A 22,789-nucleotide genomic window follows, 5' to 3' on the forward strand; every position below is an offset into this window, starting at 1 on the left:
TTATATGGTGTTCTTTGATAATTCAGGTTGATCAGTCCTAAAAATATTTGCAATTCTACAAACAAGTTTTTCCACATCCAGCCCTTTCGTTCTCCTCAGAAATAAAATTCTCCCTCCAGGTTGTACTTTCTTCATTGTAGAAAATGTAAAATTTTAAACTATTTTTACATGTTCTAGTAGCTTATTTTCTCTAATATATTCATGTGTTCCTTCATCAATCATGACTCTGTCTCCTTAGACCTGATCAACCAGAATGTTTTATATGAATTTCACAACAGGAACAGCCTTGACTGTAGTCTTAGTCCTTCAACTGAATGACTTACATGAAAGTAGGAGACACTGCAAAGTATCTAGGAATTTCAGTCATTTGAAATAGCATCTTTATAGAACTGGCTCCTGGCTTTATAAATCCACTGATAATCTATCCTGTGATAGCACTCAAAATTGTCTGTGAAATGTGTGCAGTGTTAGGCAGTGCCCAGCATTTAACACATATATGTACAAATTATACATAACTTGAAAATTTTTGATTACTTTTTGGTGAAGTAATTGTGACCCTGAGAAAATACATCAGATGGACTAACCTTTCCTAAATGTTCAGTCAGAGTTCCCTGGCTGTCTTTTTAAATCTTGAAATGAGTATTTTATTGTATTCCTCTAGGAGCATGAGGTTGAAGATAGTTTTATCAGTAGATTTGGGGCTTATATGAAGGGTTGGTGCTGGGAAATAGAGCATTTGGGGTTTGAGGGATGTGCTGAGATGGGCTGAAAATCAACTCATGTTGAGAAACTGAACTGAATAGAATAGATCAGAAGTAATAACTTCTGGAAATAGTAGCCTAGGTGAACCCTAAACCCAATGTTGTAAAGTCGTACTTCTGAATCATTTGTGCCAGTGAGGTGGTAGAAGAGGAATGGGAGCTATTTGGGAGAGGTGTGATTCAACCAAAACTAATGATGTTTGGGAAACTCATGTAATAATTTACCAGTGTATAACCTGATTGGAAAATACAATTTAATAAGGAATTTTAACAGAGATATTCAGCATGATTTAGCAGAAAACATGGGTTTTCAAACAAAAATTGATTCTGGATGAGATATATATTTCTTTATTTATTATTTGGAGAGTCTCCTGTGTTGCAGAATATTGGTATCCTGCATAGAGATGTGTTGCTCTGAGTGGTTTAATAAAGAGCTAAATGGATAATAGGTAGACAGTAGAGAATAGGCAGGACTTCCAGGCAGAGAGAGAGAAACTGGGAGGAGGAAGCAGGAAACTGGGATTTTGCCAGCAGATTCAGAACAAGTCAGATGTGCCCAACTAAGAGAGGCTAACAGAGCTACATGGAAAAATGTAGATTAGAAAATACATAGGTTAATTAAGTTAAAAGAGCTGGTTGTGATAAAGCATAAGCTAAGGCGAGGCTTCATAGTTAATAATAAATCTCTGGGTCATTATTTGTGGGCTGGTGGTACAAAGATAGTCCAACAAGAATGTGTGCTGCAACCCCCAGACTCCCAAACCATTGAGGTATGGCTATTGTTCTTGGTTGCTTACTTGAACTGGGTGGTAAGACTCTCTTTCTGAGTACACCATACAGAATAGTTGCAGAACATTGAAAAATCAATCTTGAACTGACCAGAAAACTCTTTTCCTGTTGGCTAGGTGGCATAGTACTGGAGGTGCTACATCAGCTTGTGGGAGAGAAGAGACATTAATGGTCTTATTCAGCACTGGACCCTGCAGGCTACAATAATGACCTACCCAAGCAAGATGTGCAAATGGTACATTAGTGTCATGGTTGTTACTCAGATAACCAGTTGCTTTCTTATTTTATCTGGGGCTAATAACACAAGAGGGAATTCATGCCTATTTCTGCAAATCTGGTCAAATCTCCAAATCTTGGGAGATCTTAGACCCTATAGGGCAACCTACCACAGCTGTTTCCTTAAGTAGTCATATTGTCCAAATGCTGCCTTTTAAATATTTATGTTTGTACTCATAGATTTGTGTTATACTAAACCTTGGTCAGAGAAGCTTCTTTTTTGTAGCAGTTAATGCATGAACTCATAACAAGTCAAGTGCTGAGAATGAGTTGTGAGTACTCAGCCATAGACATCCATTACTCCAGGTGCAGGGGACACGGCATATAAGAAGAAACAGAAAGAAAATTACAATATAGAAGATACAGAGGACAGCTATGAAATTCTGTCTTCCGTATATGACATGCCTGCTTCCCATCTGGACTCACAGCCACTGTGGTTACGGGCATTAGATCTACACAATGTTCAGCCAGTGAAGATTCCAGAATGGATGGGGGAAGGGTTACTAATGCCCCACTCCTATATATGGACCATTGGCAAGTGGTCGGTACTGAGAGCAGGAGAGTGACTTTTCCTTGGGTGTTTGAGAACTAAGTTGACCAAACAACAGTGATGACCCACAACCATGAGCTATTAGTAGTACTAATTGGACTCAGGGGGCACACAAAAAAGAGAAACAAAAAAAAGAAAGGATGTGAAATTGAGAGGTAGATATACTGGAGAGGAGATATTGGAAAAGAGGTGGGGGAATAGGTATGACCAGGCTACACTGTGTGTGTGTGTGTGTGTGTGTGTGTGTGTGTGTGTGTGTGTGTGTGTGTGTTTTAAAATCATAAAGAAAAGTATTTTAAAATAAACGTAAACCCCCCTAACCAATGATTCTTTCTTAAATTTATGCCATCAAAATACATGCACATTGCAAATAGAATCCCTTTGCTAGGAAGTTCAGAGAATCCTCATTTATACAAGCTCAAAATTCTCATTTATGCAATCTCAAAACTGGAATCCGCACATCAGCTGTTCAGATATATAACTGTAAACACATGCACTAGTGTTTCTTCAGACATGAAAATGAATGGACTCCAGCTGCACAGAAATGAAATGAGAAGCTCTTAGAAAATGTGGCTTCAAAGAAGTGAGATGTAAAATTTTCCTGGAATCTCCAATTTCAAGGCCCCTTGGTGCTGGTTATTAACTTCTGACATCACCTAAGATATTAGGTGGTGAGTTAAAGCTGACAGGTCTGCTCAAATCCAGACAAAGCCCCATATTTCCCTTGTTCCCTCTCCTCTGCTCTAGGCATGGGACTTGTGTGGCTCTCCTTGTGACACCCTGAGTACTCTAAGGACTCACAGAAAAGTTTTTCTCAACTCTTTATAATGCCTTCTTGGATTTGCTGTCTTAATCTGGACTTTTTTCTTTTACAGGTAATTGGAGCATGGCTGTTGAAAAGGTATTCTTAATTCCCCATGTAGATGCTGTTATGGATCTAGAGCTGAAAATCACAGGTCCTGTGAGGGAAAAGACCAGGGAATTATAAGCCTGTAAGTAAGGGACCAGAGTCTCATCTCAACAAGACAGACTTAGTTGCTTACTCCAACTTCTGTGTTAAACAGAACACATGGTAAGTACATTTTCTCTTTATACCAAGCCACAAGTGACTGGAGAATCTATATTTAGAGGGAATAAGGGAAAGTTACTGTTGTTAAGTACTGAAGTAAGATGATGAAAAGGATTTCACATGAAATGGAAGCTATTTTTTGCTGGCAAAGGATGATGGACAGTTTCCTGCCTTTCCCTCTCTGTGCATTCAGCAAGCTCCAAAGGGTCCCTTCCTATCTTATGATACATTGACTCCACTCATTTCTATATGTGTTATGAATATACATGCAAATGAAAACATCCAGTTAGACAGACAGACAGATAGATAGATAGATAGATAGATAATAAGTAGATGATAAATAGGTAGGTAGGTAGGTAGGTAGGTAGATACATAGATAGATACATGTTGCATAGGGAGGTAGGTAGATAGATAGATACATACATACATAGATACATAGAGATACACAGAGATAGATAGATACGTAGATAGATAATAGATAATGTAGTATATGTGTATGGCTAGCAGAGGAGTGGTTGGATATTCTTCCATTTTCCTCTCTACCGTTTTTATTTAAACAAGATCTCTGGCTGAATCTAGAGCTTGTGTTTTTTTTCTAAGTTGATGACCAACAACCCCCAGCAATATCATGTAGGCAGTGTGATCTTAACTCAGGTCTTGATACTTGTAGTAAGTGCTCTTACCTTTTACCCCATCTATTCTGCCCATGTATTATCCATTTTAGGGGTTGAATTCTGCTCTTATTTTTCCCTCCTTTTGGAGAAAAGTTCCTTTTAAGATTTATTTCTATTATTTTAGATTACAGGTATTTGTGTTTCTATCTGTTTGTGGGTATGTTCATATATGTGTACAGGAGCCAGTAGAGCCCAGAGGTATCAGATTCTTCCTAGAGCCAGAGTTGCAGGCAGTGGTGAGGCACTCTGTGGGTGTCACAAACAGAACCCAGGTTCTTTGAAAGAATAGCAAGTGCTTTTAACTACTAACCCATCTCCCCAGCCCCCAAAGTTACCAATCTTAAAATCACAGGTGTGTAAGCCATTAATGACTTCCTAAAAAAAGATGATTTATTTTCTTAAAGAAATAGGTACTTTAAACCACAGCTTTTGTGTGACTGAATGGACAGTGTGCATATTGAGCAACAATGCACACACAGTATGATTGGCTCCTCCTCATTGCAGACTCATTTAGAATTCCTGTGTTTCAACTGAGAATTCTTCCAGTTAGTTTTGCAAAAGTTTGGGACAATAGATACCCTTCTGCATCAGCTTAAGGGATGTACAGAAAACACAGTTACTATTATCCTCAGCACTTTATCATGAGTTTTATGAATACTATTCTTGATTGAAAACCCGATGGGGAAAGCTAACTGTTGACTGGTGTGGTTTTGACCATTCCTGGTACAATCTGAAGTTCAGCAGACATGTAGGACATGAGCCCAGGGTTCAAGTGAAAAGGTGATGGAGAGTGCTGGCCCTTCCAGGAACCCAGAAAGAGCATCACAGGCTGGACAGGGCTGGACTCAAGCAAAGAACACTGCAAGGAGAGCAGAGTGGGGGTGGGGGGGCATTCTGGGAACTGTTGCTTCTGAGCACTTCCCTCTGTATGTGAATCCACTACAAATTCAGACACAGCTTCTCCAGTTCCCTTGATGCCCAGCCTGAAAGACACTTTTCTAGTTTTTCAAAATGAATTTATGGAAAATTCTCCTTTGAAGTGCATCAGAGAGATGACTAGCATTCATTTTCTGGTTTAGACCTTTTATCACTTTTCCTCCATGTTGTTGAAGAAATTTCATATTGAGCTATCTGTGTACTGACAAAGTCGTTCCTTTCTAGATGTTCTATTATCTCTTTACATCTTCCACTTCCCATTATTTTGGAAGAACTGCTTATTATTCATTATAGACTGATGAAATGACTGAACCCAAATACGGCATCTATCACAAAATCTGACTCATTGGAGCTGTCTTGTTTGAACACAGTATCTCCTACATTGCCTGATTTTCCACATTGTTTAATAGCCTGACACTTTTCACCCTGTGAACCAATGTATTTTGTCTTATCCCCTTCTTCCCGTCTAATTTCAGGCTAGTGTGCTGTTAAGTCTCTTGTTCTACGCAATGTATTTGTTGCTCTCTTCCTACCTCACTACAACACTTAACCACAGAATTTATTAAGCAAGTATGTGACTTAGTATAAACTTCTATGAGTAGAAGTTTTCTATTCACTTTACATGCCAACCACAAATCTCCCTCTCTTCCCTCTTCCCACCACCAGACTTCCACCCAACCCACCCCCTCATCCCCACATTTTCCAAATTGAGGTTTCCCATGGGGAGTCAGCAGAGCCTGGCACGCTCAGCTGAGGCAGGTCCAAGCCCCTCCCCCCTGCACCAAGGCTGTGCAAGGTGTCACACCCTAGGCACTGGTCCCCAAAAAGCCGCCCATGCACCAGGGACAGATCCTGATCCTCCTACCTGCCGCCCACCCCCAAACAGTTCAAGCTAAACAACTGTCTCCCATATTCAGAGGAACTAGTCTAGTCCTACTGGGGCTCTACAGCTATTAGTCCACAGTTCATGGGCTTTACTGGCATGGCTGGCCATCTCTGTATGTTTTCTCATCATGATCTCCACTTCCCCTGCCCACAGAATCCCTCCTTTCTCTCATCAATTAGATTCCCGAAGCTCAGCCTGGTGCTCAGCTGTGGATCTCTGCATCTGCTTCCATAAGTCACTAGATAAAAGCTCTATGATGACAGTTAAGGTATTCACTAGTCTGTTCACCAGAGTACATCAGTCCAGGCATCCTTTCGACCATTGCCAGAGTCCAAGGTGGGGTAATCCAGTGGATTCCTGAGAACTTCCCCAGCACCCTGCCTCTTCCTATTCCCATGATGTCTTCATTTTTATGGTATCTCTTTCCTTACTCTCCCACCCTGTCCCTGTTCCAGCTTGACCCTCCCATTTCCTTATGTTCTCATCCCCATTCTTTGCCTTCCATCACCCCCCCCACACACACACACTCCCAGTTTGATAATGTAGACCTCATCTCTTTCTCCTTCACTCGGCTATCTATGTGTCCTTCTTAGGGTCCTTGTTAGCTAGCTTCTCTGGAGCTGTGGGTTGTAGTCTGGTTGTCCTTTGCCTTATATCTAGTATCCACTTATGAGTGAGTACATACCATGTTTGTCTTTCTGAGTCAGGGTTAGCTCACTCAAGATGATATTTTCTAGTTCTATCCATTTGCCTGCAAATTTCATGATATCGATAATGATGTTATTTGAGCTACAAATAATTAATACACATTTACATGTCTTCTTCCTGGTTGTATTGATGCTGTTAAATTTGTTTATCTCAGGTGAAAAGAACATGGTTCCTGAGAACTTGCCAATGGGGATTCTTTTTTTTTCTCTAACAGCTGTTGGGATTCTTGGCAACTGGTCAGTTCTTCTTCCATATATCATGTCTGTATTCACTGGAAAAAGTCTGATGCCCAAAGACCAGATTTTAAGGCATTTGATTCTAGCCAATTCCTTGGTCATTATCTCAAGAGTAATTCCTCACATAATGGTACAGCTGGGCTTGCAATATTTCCTGGGTGACCTTTTATGTAAACTCACTCTCTACAGTAATCGAGTGGCCCGGGCCATTTCCCTGCACTGCACCTGCCTCTTGAGTTGCTTCCAAGCAATCACAATCAGCCCCAGCAACTCCAGGTGGATGAAGCTTAAACACAGAGTCTCCAAGTACATGGCTCGTTCCTGCTCACTCAGCTGGCTTGTGCATCTGCTCCTAAACAGCAAAACAGCTATAGATGTGATTGGACCTGATACTAACAAAAACTTCACCAAGAAAATCAAGTTGGGGTACTGCTCGGCATTTGTTGCTAGCAATCTTGTAACTGTACTACGTCTTTTATTGCATTGTTTCATTGATGGTCTGTATTTGGGTCTCATGGTTTGGACCAGTGACTTCATGATGCGCATCCTCTACAGGCACAAGATTCAGCTACAACATATTCACAGTGCCCAGCATTCTCTCAGAGTCTCCCCTGAAGACAGAGCCACAAAAACCATCTTGACCCTTGTCTGTACCTTTGTCCTCTCCTATTCAATGTCCTTCATATTAGTTATCTATAATGTGGCATTTGACAATCCAAGTCTGTGGATAATCAACATATTTACATTCCTAGACACATTTTTTCCCACATTTTGCCCCTTCATCTTCATCTGTAATAACAAATCTGGTACAAAGAATCATTTTCCCTGCTGTAGGAGAAGGTAATTTAACATGATGATGTGTGTGTTATGATAAATTTAAACATTCTTTCATCTATTACTGATCATTAGACTCACACATGACCAGGTGTTGTTTAGCAAGTTAATGGCTCTCTAAATTAAGCATTGCCAGTTGTTACTGCAGTCATAATGCTGCCTAAGCAGTTCCATGACATGAAGATATCCCTTTATTTTTATTCTAAAAGCTAAGAGATTGGGGATCATCATGTACTAGGTGGAGCTCCAGGAGTCCAATCGATGAGAGAGAGGAAGTGTGATATGAGCAAGAGATATTGACACCATGATTGGAAAAAGCACAGGAACATATAGCCAAACTCCCGGAAACAAATGAAGTGAGGAGCCCCCATGGAACTGGTCTAGGCCCTCTGGATAAGTGAGACAATTAATTAGCTTGAACTGTTTAGGAGGTCCCCCAGGTGGTGGGACTGGGACCTGTCCTTGGTGCATGAGCCAGCTTTTTGGAACCCAGAGCCTATGCTGAGACATTTTGCTCAGCCTTGGTGCAGGGAGGAGGGGATTGGACCTGCCTCAACTGAATGTACCAGGCTGGGCTGACTCCCCAGGGGAGACCTTGCCTTGGAGGAGGTGGGAATCGGGGGTAGATTGCAGGAGAAGGCTGGAGGTTGGAAGAAGGGAGGACAGGGGGATCTGTGGCTGATATGTAAAATGACTAGAAAATTGCTCATAGAAAATTAAAAAAAATATGATACGCTTAAAGATATCTAATTAGCTGTTGAGGTATGTGTTTCTCTTTAAGCACAGCCTGGACTCTGATCCCACTGCTGCAACTGAATTACAGAAAAGAAGAGCAAAGAGAAATCCAGAATCTTTGGCATGTTTATGTGATCAATTCCATTTTATTCATTCACGTTTTGACTTCACCGATGTTCTGCATCTGATCTTATGATGTGGGTTTGTGGCTCCACTTCCAGGTTCCCCTATGGGAAGAAATGACAAATGCTGTCTATTTGCTGTGCCCATTGTTTCCTAAGACTTCCCTGGAAAACAGAGACTTTCCTAGTCATCCCAATTCTGCTGTGGGCCGTTGTTACCTCCTACTCAGTTGCTTGCACCCTGGCATTCTGTATGACAGTCTATGACAACCCAAGGCTGTGGAGGTTAACCTCTACATTTCTACAAGCATTCTCCATACGTTGTCCTACTGTATTCATCAGTGTTCCCAACTTAATCTCCACACTCTCTTTTCCCTGCCATAGAAAAGATAGTATTTTTCTAATCTCTCAATGTGTCACAGTTGTTGATTTCTGTTCATGAATATATACATATGTTCTTTATTATTTGTGCAAGTCTAACATGAGGTAACATGATGGTTAATATTGATAGTCCACTTTATAAGATCTAGAATCACACAACAGACAGAATCTGGATACATCTTTGAGGGAGTTTAAAGCTGGGTTAATGGAGGTAGAGGACCCACTCTAATTCGGCACAGCCATTGGTTCTCTGGTTAGATTCCTGGACTGAATAAACTGGGGAAAACAAGTTGAGAACTAGCATGCATCTCTCTTTGCTATCTGTCTAGAGATACCATGTGATCAGCTGCGTCAACCTCTTGATACCATGATTCCTTCCCATGATGGACTGTGTACTCAAACTGCAAGCTGAAATAAACCAATTCCACTCTAAATTGTTTTAGTCATTTTTTTAGTCAAAACATTGAAGAAATTAACTAAATAACTCAATAGTATTCAATAGTATTCTAAATTGTACTGATAAAATCCTATGAGTCATTGTGGTGGCTACAGCATATTTAAATGGAGTTAAATTTTGAGGCTTTTTTTTGTCTTTTTACATTGCTGTAAAATGGACATCTCAATGCCTGCTGGCAGAAGATAGCAAATACTGCAACTTTTGGGAGGCTGTCAACTCAAGTTGATCCTCCAGGACTTACAACATTATGTAGAATGGGTTCTATATTTTTCCAAATTATGTGATTAATACATGCTTAGAATTTCAGCTTTGTATATACAAGAGAAAAAAAAATACATACCCTAGAGAAGACAACAACTATTTTTCCTCTTCCTATGAAATAACAGGAATAAGAATTTAAACAAGGAACAAGTTCATTTAAATCAATGCTAATAAATAAATAATACATAATTTTATTCATTATAAAACTGAAAGTTTTCCTACCATGATTTTTAGGATTTATGTATTTCTAATCTAATATTATCTAATTCTGTTAAAGCACTTTTTCCTTCATCCACTTCTTTTTACTAATTTATATTTCAAGGGTGGGGGTATTGAAGCCTGTGTTTTTGTCTGAATAGTTGCACTATATGAAAAATGGGATAGGTTATAAGAGATTATTCAGTTCCATGATTTCCAAGATAGTAGACATCTATATAAGGTGAATATCATTTAAAGATAATCTGTTGAAAACATGTGTACTGTCTGTTATAGTGTTTTAGTACAATAATTCTACCATTCTGTAGGCTGAGACAGGAGTATGGTTATGAATCTGAGGTGAGTTCAAACAAGATAGAAAGTCTGAGGCTAGCCCACCCTACCTTATTAGACCCAAGCAATTCAAATCAAAACTTAAAAAAAAAAGATTAAACAGCCAAATGCTTCTAGTTCCTGGTCTTTACACCTTATATACCTTTCTGCTATCTGCCATCACTCCCTGGGATTAAAGGCTCACTTCTTGGGATTAAAGGTGTGTGTCATCATGCCTGCATATAACCTTGAACAGATGGATTTCTGTCCCTGGAACGCTAGGATTAAAGGCGTGTGCTACCACTGCCTATCCTAAGTATCTAGTCCTCTTATCTGAATGGCTCTAAGATGAACTTCTGCTCCAAAGCCTGAAAGCTTAACCAGCCAAATGCTGGTCCTAACGCCTTACATACCTTTCCGCTTTCTGTCACCACTCCCTGGGATTAAAAGCTTGCTTTCTGGGATTAAAGGCGTGAGTCACCATGCTTGGCTGTATCCTTGAACACATGGATTTCTGCCTCTGGAATACTAGGATTAAAGGTGTGTGCTACCTACCACTGCCTATTTTAAGCATCTAGTGGCTTTTCTGTTCTCTGATCGCAGATAAGTTTATCAGGGTACACAATATTGTGGGGAACACAATACCACCACATTTCTTCTCTTTTTGTCTAAAATTTAAAAATCTTATAACTAATACAAGAATAACTATCTAATAAGTATATACAATATATACAGTAAAAAACTCCATAATATATATATTAACAATGTCCAGTCCAGTAACATTTGATAAACTCAGACAAACTAATTTTCATTACTTATCCTACGTAAAACAAGTAGTTCCTTTTTAAAAGTATTTTTCTTTTCATAATAGATTCAGTAATCTACCTTTTGTCATTTTTATATATTCCTCTTTTTCTTTTTAGAGTGCATTCAATTATCTACCCATTTATCTTATTACTTCTTTATCTGTTTTTCTCAGGGTAGATTCAGTGATCTACCTCATATGTATATTCTCTTCTTTATTTTTCCTTTTTTTTTTAAAACAAAACCTCTGAATCTAATCTCCATGATCAGCTTTTTTCCTGACCATTAACAATTAACAACTTGTAACCAACCATCATAAACAATGACAATATTCATAACTCATAAAACAACCAAAAACCTCCCATTCCACCGCTTGGGAATGTGGGTGTTGTTTTCTTAAAGTTACTTCCTGCTTTCTAGGTGTGAAGATATCTGTAGGGAATCCTGAAAAGAAAATTTTTGGGTTAATTGTCAAGTCCTGTATCATTTGTCCAGTCGCTGCTTAGTAGGAAAGTTCAGGGCTTGTCTCAAGTCCTTGCTCGAGTAGTCTGTCAGGCTGAATCATCTCAGCTAGCCATCTCCAAATTTTCCTGAGCAGTTTGTAGTCCAAAGCCATCTTTCCTTGGTGTTAATCAGCTTAATGGCTTTACCATAGTCCATGTGGAATCATCATTGTGGGATCCTATCATCCTTTGAAGATTCCAAAGTCGCTGTTAGGTGTGGTCATGGTTCCCTTTAGAATTTTTTTTTTGTCCCTCCTCTGTGGTTTGGAGGAAACACAAGTCTCATAAACCTCTGTTTCCGGGAACCGTGAACGTTCTTCCCTAGAAGAGAAAATCTTCACAGCAATAGTCTTGCCAATCTTTCCCAAATTGACCTTTTTCGATGTTTTCTTGTAACACGATGGTCCTGGCAATTCTCTGAACAAGCATCAGAAAACCCTTCATCCCAGGTAGAGGCATCAACATCATCACCAATAAGATGAGAAGGAGCCAGCAACTCGGAGCAGCAGCCACTGCCTCCATGGTCCCACCACTGTTTGTGGCTCGGCCCCAGCCAAAGCTTCTCCTACCTTGGCCTCAAACTCAGGATCCTCCTCCCTCTGCCTTCTTCAGTAAATCTTACTGGCATGTGCCACCACAACCGGCAGAGTGTAGTTCGGGTCTGAGCTGGGGCCCACAAGGCCACAGGCAAGCGGCTTTTTCCTGAATTTGTAGCACAAATGTTGGCCGCCAGATGTAGCAGGACTCTTAAAAGTTCTTGCCAGTTCCTTTGCTGATCCTGTTTCCTCAGACTGGAAGCCTTTGAGTCCTCATATCTGAATGGTTCTCAGTTGAACTGTGCTGCTCCGAATCCTGAAAGCTTAACCAGCCAAATGCTTCTAGTTTCTGGTCCTCACGCCTTATATACCTTTCTGCTTTCTACCATCACTCCCTGGGATTAAAGGCTCACTTTCTGGGAATAAAGGCATGTGTCAATATACTTGGCTGTATCCTTGAACACATGGATTTCTGTCTCTGGAATGGTAGGATTAAAGGTGTGTGCTACCTACCACTGCCTATCCTAAGTATCTAGTTCTCTGACCACAGATATTAGGGTACACAATATTTTGGGGAACACAATACCACCATAGTCTTCTCTCAGAGATCAGGCCTCAATGTCAGTTTCATGAACTGAGCTATTAGTTTCTGGGAGGGCCATGAATAGACAGTTAATCACTGATGCCCCTGCCAGCAGGACAGGGGATAGGACACACCAAGTCTGTGCCACTGAGCCAGACCCTACAGTCAGCACTTGCTAGGCCAGCCAGTCTCCACAGCAGCTCAGGGACAAAACATGGGACTGGTCCATGTCTGCCCAGAAATGGGTAACTGTAACCCCAAAATAACCCTAGCCAATTAAAGTTACTTGTATAACTGTCACTCACATAAATCAATCCCAAGTCTGTTCCTATGTAGTCTGAAGACCAGAAGAACCCCTTGCTTTACCCCGTGAAAACCCTGCCCCATTGCTACTCTGGGTCTCTCCTGCTCTGCTGCATCAGACAGTCAGTGACGCCAGGGTATACCCAACAACAGTAAAAAGACTTTGCTTTCTTTTTTATTTTTTATCAGATTTGGTCTCTTGGTGATCTTTGGGGATTCTGGGTACAACACTACATTCAGCAACTTCATATTCTTAACACAGGCTCTTTGCATGTTGTGCATCCCTTGAGAAACTTCTGGCTCACAGAGATGTTTTCTCCTGAAGTCCTCCTGATTGATTCATTGGATTTGCTCTTTTGATTTGTACATATTTGAACTGACACCTAATTGATGGAGAGTCATTTAAAATTTCTTCATTTCTTTATGTACATGATATTATGGATTGAGAGTTGAGTTGAAATCCACTTCTGTAGTAGGAAAGGGGACCAGGGTATAAGAAAGCAATAAATCAGGGCCAGAGTGTCATCTAACACAGGACAGACTCAGCGGTTCAGCTCAGCAATTGCTACTGTGGCATCCCACAGTATGCAGGTGAGAATGACTTTCATATGTACATATAGATAAAGATAAACTTGAGATTTTCCAGGGTAGGGTGAATTGACTATATTGCTGTGACTAGAATTGAGTTTAAAAATATTTCAACAGGAACTGTCGGGTATTTACTACTAGATGTAGAATGAACTGTATCCATCCTTTCTGATGAAAATCTAATTATTTCCACCAGATCCCAAAAGTAATGCTTAATACCTTTGCACCTTAAAGTACAATCTTCTAATCTTCTCTTCATTTCTTCTTTCTTTCCTTTTTTATTTATTTAATCCTTCATTCTTCCTTCCATTTTCAATGTAGTTTTGATAAGAGTTGTTAAATTTCCATCAGTAACCAAGGAGCTATTTATGATTGATTGTTGCCAGGAGAGGTCAAATCAATAGTCTTCAATCTAGTGGACCATTGGCACTGGAATGAGACAGAGGGCAGGAGGCAACCAAGAGAGTCTGAGACACAACATAGAAAAACCAGAGGTTGTAGCAGGTTCATTTCTGTTGGCAGAGAGAGTGGCATGTATTTCTTTTTGGAAAACATGAGGTTTGATAGACATGAGATGAGGACTGTGATCTGCGGAGCAATTAAAATTGGGTGGCCCAAAAGAGCAAGGTGATTTTTGGTCTCTCTTCATTTTTCCTTTGATTACTTTTTTTCCCTTTGTTTACTTCTCTATCTTTAATTTTGTTGTTGCAATATGTTTACTTTGAGTCCATTCTTCTTATAAATTCACAAAGTCATTGTGGGTGGCCTTTCACTACAATTCTGTGGCTTCTACTCCTCCGATGTGGGGTTGAAGATTGCCTCCCTCCTTCAGGCATCCTTTTTGTTTGTTTTTCTCTTTAATTCTGGTTTGAGAGACTTTCTATCTCTGAAACCCCAGCTGGAATTCACTCCATAGTCTGAGATGGTCTCAACTCAGACAAGCACCTGCTTGTGTTTATTTAGTGCTAGGACTAAAGGTGTGTGTAGGGATTAAAGGCACCTGACTTTCTCCAAGCATTGGAATTGTAAGGCTGAATTGTTTCCCCTGCAATTCTCATGAATAGTAAACACAGGGGTATGTTTATGATTCTCTGGGAACAAATGTTTTCATAGGAGTGTTTCTTCTGGCCAACATTGCTTTAATTACCTAAAACCCAGAATATTATCAACAAACTGAAGATTCAATCATTTTCACACCTTTTGGTTAATCCATTTGCAAACTTTGATCATTTTTTCCTATTATGTGGATTTTTTTATTCTCCCAGAAGAACTGAGTGTTGAGGTTTAAACATTCACAATTTTAGTGTTATGGTTTTCAGACTTCAGAAATATTAGTCACTGAGCTTTAAGGCTTCTTTGGGATGATAGCATTTGGGGTTCTTTCAATTTGTTGGGATTCAGCACATTTTGATATAAGACCATAGTCTTTGGGCATAAGATCCGAACATGTGGATATCAGAGGAAACAATTCAACCTAACAATCAGCATGCTTGGAGAAATTCATTCATAATGACACAAGCCTTTAATCCCTGCACTTTAATTCCAGAGCAAGCATTTGCGAGTTTGAAATTAAACTGGACTACATAAGAGTTACAGTCCAGCCAGGGATACATAGTGAGACAATGTTTTAAAAAACAGAACAGCAGCAACAACAAGACAGTAAAGAACAGACAGAAAACCAAAATGGATTCTTGAAGTAGTGAGACAGCTCTGGGCCCCCAGCACTGAGTACTTTGAAGCCATAGAATTGTAGTGCAAAATCATTGTCTACAACCTAATGAGTTTGTGAGTAGACCTGGCTAACAAGGCAGCCATTTGAAAAAACAAGCACACACCAAAAAATTAGAAAAGCAAAGAAAAAAAGACAGGAAAATGTAGACAAATTTCTAAACAGTCTTAATAAAAAAGAAACACAGAGCCAAATATAGGGGTAATAGCCGAAGAGATCAGAGAATTAGTGAAGAGCCACTGACTACCCTTTAGTTCACCATCAAGTTGTAGTTTCCTACACCAGAGAGCTTCATCCTGCCTAACCTGAGCTTTTATTACTTTCCTGTTCTGCCTTCTCATTGACTCTAAGACCAGCCACATGTCTTCCTAGTCACTGCCTGTCTATACAGACTTCCAGGTCTCTATGGTTGGTACTGGGATTAAAGGCTTGTGTCACCAGGCTTGACTGTGTCCTTGACCACACAAAGACTCTGCCTGCCATGTCATCGGATTAAAGGCTTGGTCTACTACTGCCTGATTTCTGTTCCAGGTTCCCTATAACCTCTGATCTCCATGCAAACTTTATCTATTAACATACAAATAAAATCACTTTTTAGCACAATTAAAATATCACCATAGGAAAATATTCATTTTTTTTTTTTTGGTTTTTTTTGAGACAGGGTTTCTCTGTGTAGCTTTGCGCCTTTCCTGGAACTCACTTGGTAGCCCAGGCTGGCCTCGAACTCACAGAGATCCGCCTGGCTCTGCCTCCCGAGTGCTGGGATTAAAGGCGTGCACCACCACCGCCCGGCAAAAATATTCATTTTGTATATACATTTTAATTCCACCCTAATCTACAATCCTCCTCACATATCTATTGTACATCATGTAAAACAAGTCAAACATCTCCACTTTGTTCCTAGAGATGAGCCCAGGAAAGGCTGGCTTTTCTATGTTGTGCTTCAGACACCTCCTAGGCTCTTCTCTATGTGTGTCTCATTCTACTGCCAAGGCTTTACCTTGTTCACTACACCATTTGAATTCCAAACCCTGTGGATATCAGAAATTTTTAACCAGTTTGGAATGAGTTGTATGTCAGAAGTCATAGTAGGTGATTGACAATCTTTATAATTCCTTTCAGCGTCCTACTGTCCCCTTTCACTGCAGTGACTGACTATGCTTGCTTTGGATGTGTTCTCCTTCCATGGCATAATCCAGGATTGCATAGAGATGCAGAGCTGGGGCTGAGGGAGGATTCCATGTGTAATTCAATCAGAGGGGCAAGTATCTTTCCCGCTTGGTTAGCTTGTTTTTTTCTGCTCTAGTAAGGCTTTTCACTGGTCTTTCTACACTACCAGGCTATTCTGGGACTGGAGACCCTTCAGTCCACTTACTGAATGCTAGGATGAAAGTGTTGACTGCCACACCCACACACAGGAGGTGTGGTCCAATCTTATTATCAAATGATTGGCATCTCAGATTGAATCACTGAAGCCAGGCACTATAAAAGGAACTCAACTTGAACAGAACCTCAGATGAAGAAGAGTCGTGACCTGGAGACACATCGGCTCCTAGTGCCAGCTGGAATCACTGGAGAAATTCACTGTAGAGGCAAGTAACTGTAGAATAGGAACCTTTGACTTCTTTGTTGCTTGAGTATGTGTGTTTTGTGAATATTTGTGGGGTTTGGGAGATGCTGCTTCACAATTTTGGGAGATCTCAAAGATATAGTGTGGTCCTTTGGAGCTTTCTGATTAAGGGTTTAACCATTAAAATTCTGAAGGATAGCAATATGCTTTTTTTATAGACTTGTCTTGGCTGTCCTGTGAGTTAAAGGTTGTTGGTCATTCAGTTTCAAAGTTTTTCTTATGAATGTTTAGCTTTGTGGCTCTTTAGAATGGGAGACAAGGGTGAATCTTAATATTTGAGGTTCAGCAACTACAACTTCACCTTTTATAGGGAAGGAACAGATAGCCCTGTGCTACTGAACACCTTGCTGTTCTCTTCCTTCAGGTCATAACATCTTCAACCCAGGTTGTTTCTCTCTGATGAGTCATGGACTGTTACACTCCCATCTCTTTGTTCTGGTCTCTAGAATAAATTGTGTAGGACTCTGTTGAAGTATTTAGTGTCAAGAAATAATGGAACTGTGGTTATTGCAATGTATCTGAGACCCATAAACAAATAGGGAGTGGCACTATGAATAGGTGTGGCCTTGTTGTAGAAGACTGAATGAAACATGCCTTTAATCCAGACCTTGATGTGGAGGGCACACCTTTAGTGTGGACCTCACCGTCTGGAGTAATTGAGTCACTATTCAGGTTGGATTTGAGGTCTTTTTCTCAAGCTTCAATCAATGTGTAAGAGTATATCTGTTGATGTACTGTGTATCAGTCTCAGCTCTAGCACCACCTCTGACTTTCTGAGGCCATGCTCCCCAAAATGAGTGACTGAACCTCTGAACTGTAAGTGAGCCACCAAAATGAAATATTTCCTTTATTAGAGTTGCTGTGGTTATGGTGTCTTTCACAGCAATAGAAAATCCTCAATAAGATAGAAACCATCTGTGATAAGACTCTTAGTTGTTGTTATTTAATTATGTCAAGTTTAATTTATAGCTTTAACATATTCACAACTTTCTTAAATAGATCTTCAAGTCACAAGAGAGATACTTGACTGAGAAAGTTGAATTTTTTGAGGAGTCTCAACAGAATGGCTTCACAGCACAACAACTCTTTTAAACCCCAGTCACCAGAAAGTGGCCTTGTATTAGACAACAAGAACTTCCTTCCAAGCCAGGATACTTCTCTACAGTGGGAAGAAGATATCTGTAACTTCTCAACTGCTCAGCTCAACTTTCCCACAAATGACAATGGTTACTGTGCAAAGCAGGAACTGCAAGCAATGTGGAAGTGGTTTACCTCCTGGTTGAAGCCAGAAAAGAGTAGCAAGGAGCAGATGATTTCTCAGCTGGTCTTGGCTGAGTTTCTCAAAACTGGGCACTACAAGGACAAGTCTGTCTTGAAAGAGAAGTGGCAATCAAATGGCAGAAACCTGGGGAGATTCATGGAGGATCTGACTGATGAGTGCTTGAAGCCTCCCATCATGGTGAGTACCTTGGTTGAGAGATGGTTAAGTTATCAATCAAGACAGTCATTTATATTTGGGGAAAAGTAAGAAGATGTAGTTATTTTATATGTGAGGCTGTCCCACTTCAACAAAATATTTACAGTGGAGATTATTTACTACTGTAAATGTGATATAAATTTAATGGGATTATAAGTTTAAGAAGCTCATGGCTCTTTTGACTGATACAATTATATTTAGATTCTTTACATGATGATAGGGAGACTGGGAGATGATATTTGAGCAAAGCTTGTAAGGGTTTAGAATAGAGACCCTGGCTGGGATTGGAAGATGGCTCATTTAGGTAGGTGATTTTATATTGTAATTATGAGTATTTAGTTGGAATTGCAGCACACACTTAAAATTCTGGCTCTCAGACCTAGTCTGTTATTCCAGGACCTGGGCTGTGTAAACTGGGGATCTAATTGTCTTAATGGTTTTCTAAATTGTCTACTACATGTCATTAAGTTCCTATGTAAAAAACTCAATGTGCAGGAATGTAGAATATGATTTCTGATGCTGAAATGTGGCTATTAAATGAGCATTCAACACCAACACACCCTGAAGAAAAGTCCTGATGAATAATAGTGCTGCAATTCAAAGTTTTAGAACTGAAATTCTTAATTTGGATGAAACTACATTGAAACTTCTATAAATGTCTAGGTTTGCATAATTCTCAGTTACTCTCAGAAATGGTCAAGGTGGTGATATTTTTCAAACACCCCATACATACATTTCTAAATGTCATGGTTGAAATAAGTTCTTATTGCCTTAAACTTTTAAATTTGGACATTAGTTGGCTTGTTTCGTTGCTTCTTTAGGGTTTTTTCCCATTTGGGACTGACTTTTATTCAACTGGCTTGAGTAGGATTCAGAGGAATTATACTTTCCCAGCACTTCAAGTACTGGATTAAAGCTGTCCACCACCACACCCTGATGTTTATTTCAGGTTTTTACTCTATGCACACGTTGTCATTTCAGTTTGTTTTATCCCACATTTCACTCCTTTGATTTTGTTTTAAACTGATCATTTCATGATTGAAACTGAATTCCAAATAAAATGCTGTCAGCTTCCTAACAGCAGAGACAGCATGTTTAGGTGGAGACAATATATGTGTTAGAAGGGTTTCAGTCAGATGTGTGTGGTACTAAGGACTTAATAATAGAAAACAACACACCTTAGAAATAGAGCTATGCTACTAGGGGCATCATCAACCAAGGGTTTTTATCTAGAGTTAGTAGTTAAATTTAGCAACCAAAAATATAGGTATTGGAAATACAACCCACTCCCACAGCAAAGTGAAGTGACAGTGGAAGAGATAGGGACCACTGACAGACTAATGGCCATAAGTGGGGGATGGGAAATCCTCAGCTACCTGGGAATGAAAATGTCAGAGTCATGCGCATGAAAGCAGAAAGTTACAATTGCCAATATGACACCAGGACACCAAAAGGACATCAATTACACAGTTACTGTAGACATCCTAAGAATTTCAGAAAAAAACTAACTATTACTAATCAAAGGCTGAATAAGGAGCTTCTAGCATAGCAGCCATCTGTCAGACAAAGACTACAGAAATGTTAAGGGTTCTGGGCACTGATTAATAACTATAGATCCTGGGTGCAAGAGAAGGAGGAAAAATAAGGAGCTACAAATTAAGGAGACACAGAGAAACACTAGCCATACAACTCTTTGTTAAACAAAAAAAAATTATTAGAACAGATAACACCCATCAATTAACAGAAGAGGCCCTAGAGGTGCAAGGCCCACAGGCAAGTCTATGTCAGAATTTTTACAGGCTCCTTTGGGTCTTCTCGATCTCCAGACTACCTCCGTCCTTGATATGTCCTACCTAGCCTTGGTGTCTTCTCAGTAAACCAGCTATTTCATTATAGTTGCCCTAGATTGGGTGGAATGGGGACAGTCCTTGGAAAAAAATGAGAAGCCTTTTTTGATGGAGTAAGTCTCTATTTTCTGAATTGGAACAGGAATACATTTCCTTGTTCAATGCATTGACCAGGTGAAGAATATGTTGTGGCTAGACATTGCAGAACCCTAACCTTACCTTTTCCCTTGGTACAGTGACTCAACACTTGCAAAAACATTGTGAATAAGGACTTTAGCAAACATAACTTGTGAATGACAGAATAACACCATTAGAGATGAGAGATAGACAAATGACCTAACTCATAGTTCAGTGATCCCGTGCAATCAGTTAGAGGACAGGTTTTCACTCATCCACAAATCCACAGATTCATTGGCAATGGTCCTCTGGCTTTGTTTATAGGTTCACACCTCCATGCAGGGGCAGGAAGCCCTCTTTTCTAAGAACATGTCTTTAGAAGAAACCATCAACCTTTTGAAAGAGGAGCAATCAGCAAGAAGTTCAATACAAGAGAGTGCAAAGACACCCTTGCCAATCCCCCAAGACATGTTATTGACAACAGGTAAGTGTCAGGAAGCTGCACAGAGGAAGGGGGTTGTGTCGGGATCTTTTCTTGGGCACAGTTTCATAGACTGTCTTATTTCCACAGGACGTGAAGACTGGGAAGATAGCCAAAACAATGGCTGGAGCAATAGTGATGTAAATGATGGGGATAGTAGTCCTGGAAATGAGATGGACTCCCTTTCCCTTATCCAACAAGGTCAGTTTAATGAACCTAAAGACAGAAGTGTTTCTGATGGAAATCCTCTGGATTTAAGCAGAACAAGTCAAGTCACCTCTAGGTACCAGGAAGAATTTCATAGAGGAACTTCTTCTGAAGATGTCCCTATGGAGGTACAACCAGAGATTATCTCCAGTCCAGAGCAGACAGAAGACTGCCAGAATCCTGATGCAAGCTCCACACATGGGCGTCGTCAAAAGAGACCCCTCAGAGACTCAAAGACATACAAATGTGAGGAATGTCCCAGAACCTTTAAATATCCCAGTAGACTTGCCGCCCACCAGAGAATACACAAGAAGCAAAAGTCATTTGTCTGTAAAACATGTCATAAGGGCTTCTATACTCGCTCAGACCTGAGAGTACATAAGGTCATACACCAGGAAAATAAACCTTTCGAATGTAGTACTTGTGGAAAGTCTTTCAGCAATCAAACAAATCTGAAAGCTCATGAGAGGATTCACACAGGAGAGAAGCCCTACACCTGCTCCCTGTGTAACCGTAGCTTCCGTCAGTCATCCACATACCACCGTCACCGGAGGAATTGCCACAAAGCAGACTGAACTGTGTACCTTCCTCACCACATAATAGCAGGGCTCCAACTTACTGTTTCATCTGTACATGAAGAAGCATGTAGCTTCTAAACAGCAAGTAACCATTGAAGACATGACTTGTAACTTCTGGATTGTTCCATCTGTCTTTGTGGATAAAGAAGATGAGTCTGTTTTATGTTAAGTAATATTTTTCTAAAGCCTTAAATAGCTTATAATTTCTGCCTGATATATATTAAATAAATGAATGGAATTGTAATACAATTGCCTCTCATGAATATTTTGTGTGGCCTGTGCTTGTGATTTTGTGAGTTTTTGTTTGCTTTTTTTGGTCTCAGTTCCACAGCACGAGTGGACAATAGAGGACTGTGTTGTCAGTTCTTTAATTTTGCCTTGTTTGAGACAGTGTCTTTCTTGTTAGGAGCTTTGTACATAAGTATGTCTGGTACTACAGATTCCAAACATTCTCTGCTCTGCAGCCCTTATCTCTACAGGTTCATGTCAGTGCCCTGCCATTCCCTCTGACTTTGGTACCCCATTAAAGTTTCAATCCCAAGTCTCAGGCTTGCAATATAAATGCATTGCCCTCTCAGCCATCTCCCATGCTATGAGTGATTACTGCTTAACGTTCAAGAATGTGCCCCCACAGGTTGGACAGGGTCCTGATGTAGAGTAAAAAGCTTCAGTTGCTCACAGTGGCTCAAATGAGCCATCTTTATCAGTTCCGTTATAGTCCCACTGTAATCTTCATAGCTCTAGCCACAGGTCCCTAGAAACTTATGGAATAGAGGGAGCTGTGTGGATGCTGACCTCACATAATGACAAATAGAAGGCAATTGGCAAATGTTTTCAACGAATGAACTCTAAAAAGTATCTTACAGAAAAGAAAAAGGACTAATATGTATATTGTAAAACAGGATTCTGTGCAGCGTTGAAGACAAGCACAGGCTGATTGAGATGTTGGCATCTGTGTATGTGTTGGTGATTTCCAGGTTGAAGCCTAGCTGAGTTCAAGTAACCTGTAGACATGTTGTGGCAAACCATGATATTCCCCTGATGTATGTAGTACAGCCTTACAGCTAGCCACCAGGAGCCTTTAATTTATTAAAATACAGAATGAGCTGACATGAATACCAATACAATTTATACATTTTGACCTTGAAGTTCTTTTTTTGTTTTTGTTTTTGTTTTTTCAAGACAGGGTTACTCCTTGTAGTT

General features: G+C 40.1%; 2 protein-coding genes across 2 annotated transcripts; both read left to right on the forward strand.

The window, feature by feature from the left end:
* Nucleotides 1–6,778: 6,778 nt before the first annotated feature.
* Nucleotides 6,779–7,729, forward strand: LOC131902749 (vomeronasal type-1 receptor 2-like). Its single transcript, XM_059253734.1, has one exon. The coding sequence runs from the start codon at nt 6,779–6,781 to the stop codon at nt 7,727–7,729; it is 951 nt and encodes a 316-aa protein (XP_059109717.1).
* Nucleotides 7,730–17,942: 10,213 nt separating this feature from the next.
* Nucleotides 17,943–21,583, forward strand: LOC131904471 (zinc finger and SCAN domain containing protein 4C-like). The gene is made up of 4 exons (XM_059255608.1): nt 17,943–18,338; nt 20,645–20,804; nt 20,892–21,002; nt 21,375–21,583. The coding sequence occupies exons 1-4, from the start codon at nt 17,943–17,945 to the stop codon at nt 21,581–21,583; spliced, it is 876 nt and encodes a 291-aa protein (XP_059111591.1).
* Nucleotides 21,584–22,789: the final 1,206 nt, after the last annotated feature.

The sequence above is a fragment of the Peromyscus eremicus genome, chromosome 1 (assembly GCF_949786415.1).
Source record: "Peromyscus eremicus chromosome 1, PerEre_H2_v1, whole genome shotgun sequence".
Classification (NCBI taxonomy): Eukaryota; Metazoa; Chordata; class Mammalia; order Rodentia; family Cricetidae; genus Peromyscus; species Peromyscus eremicus.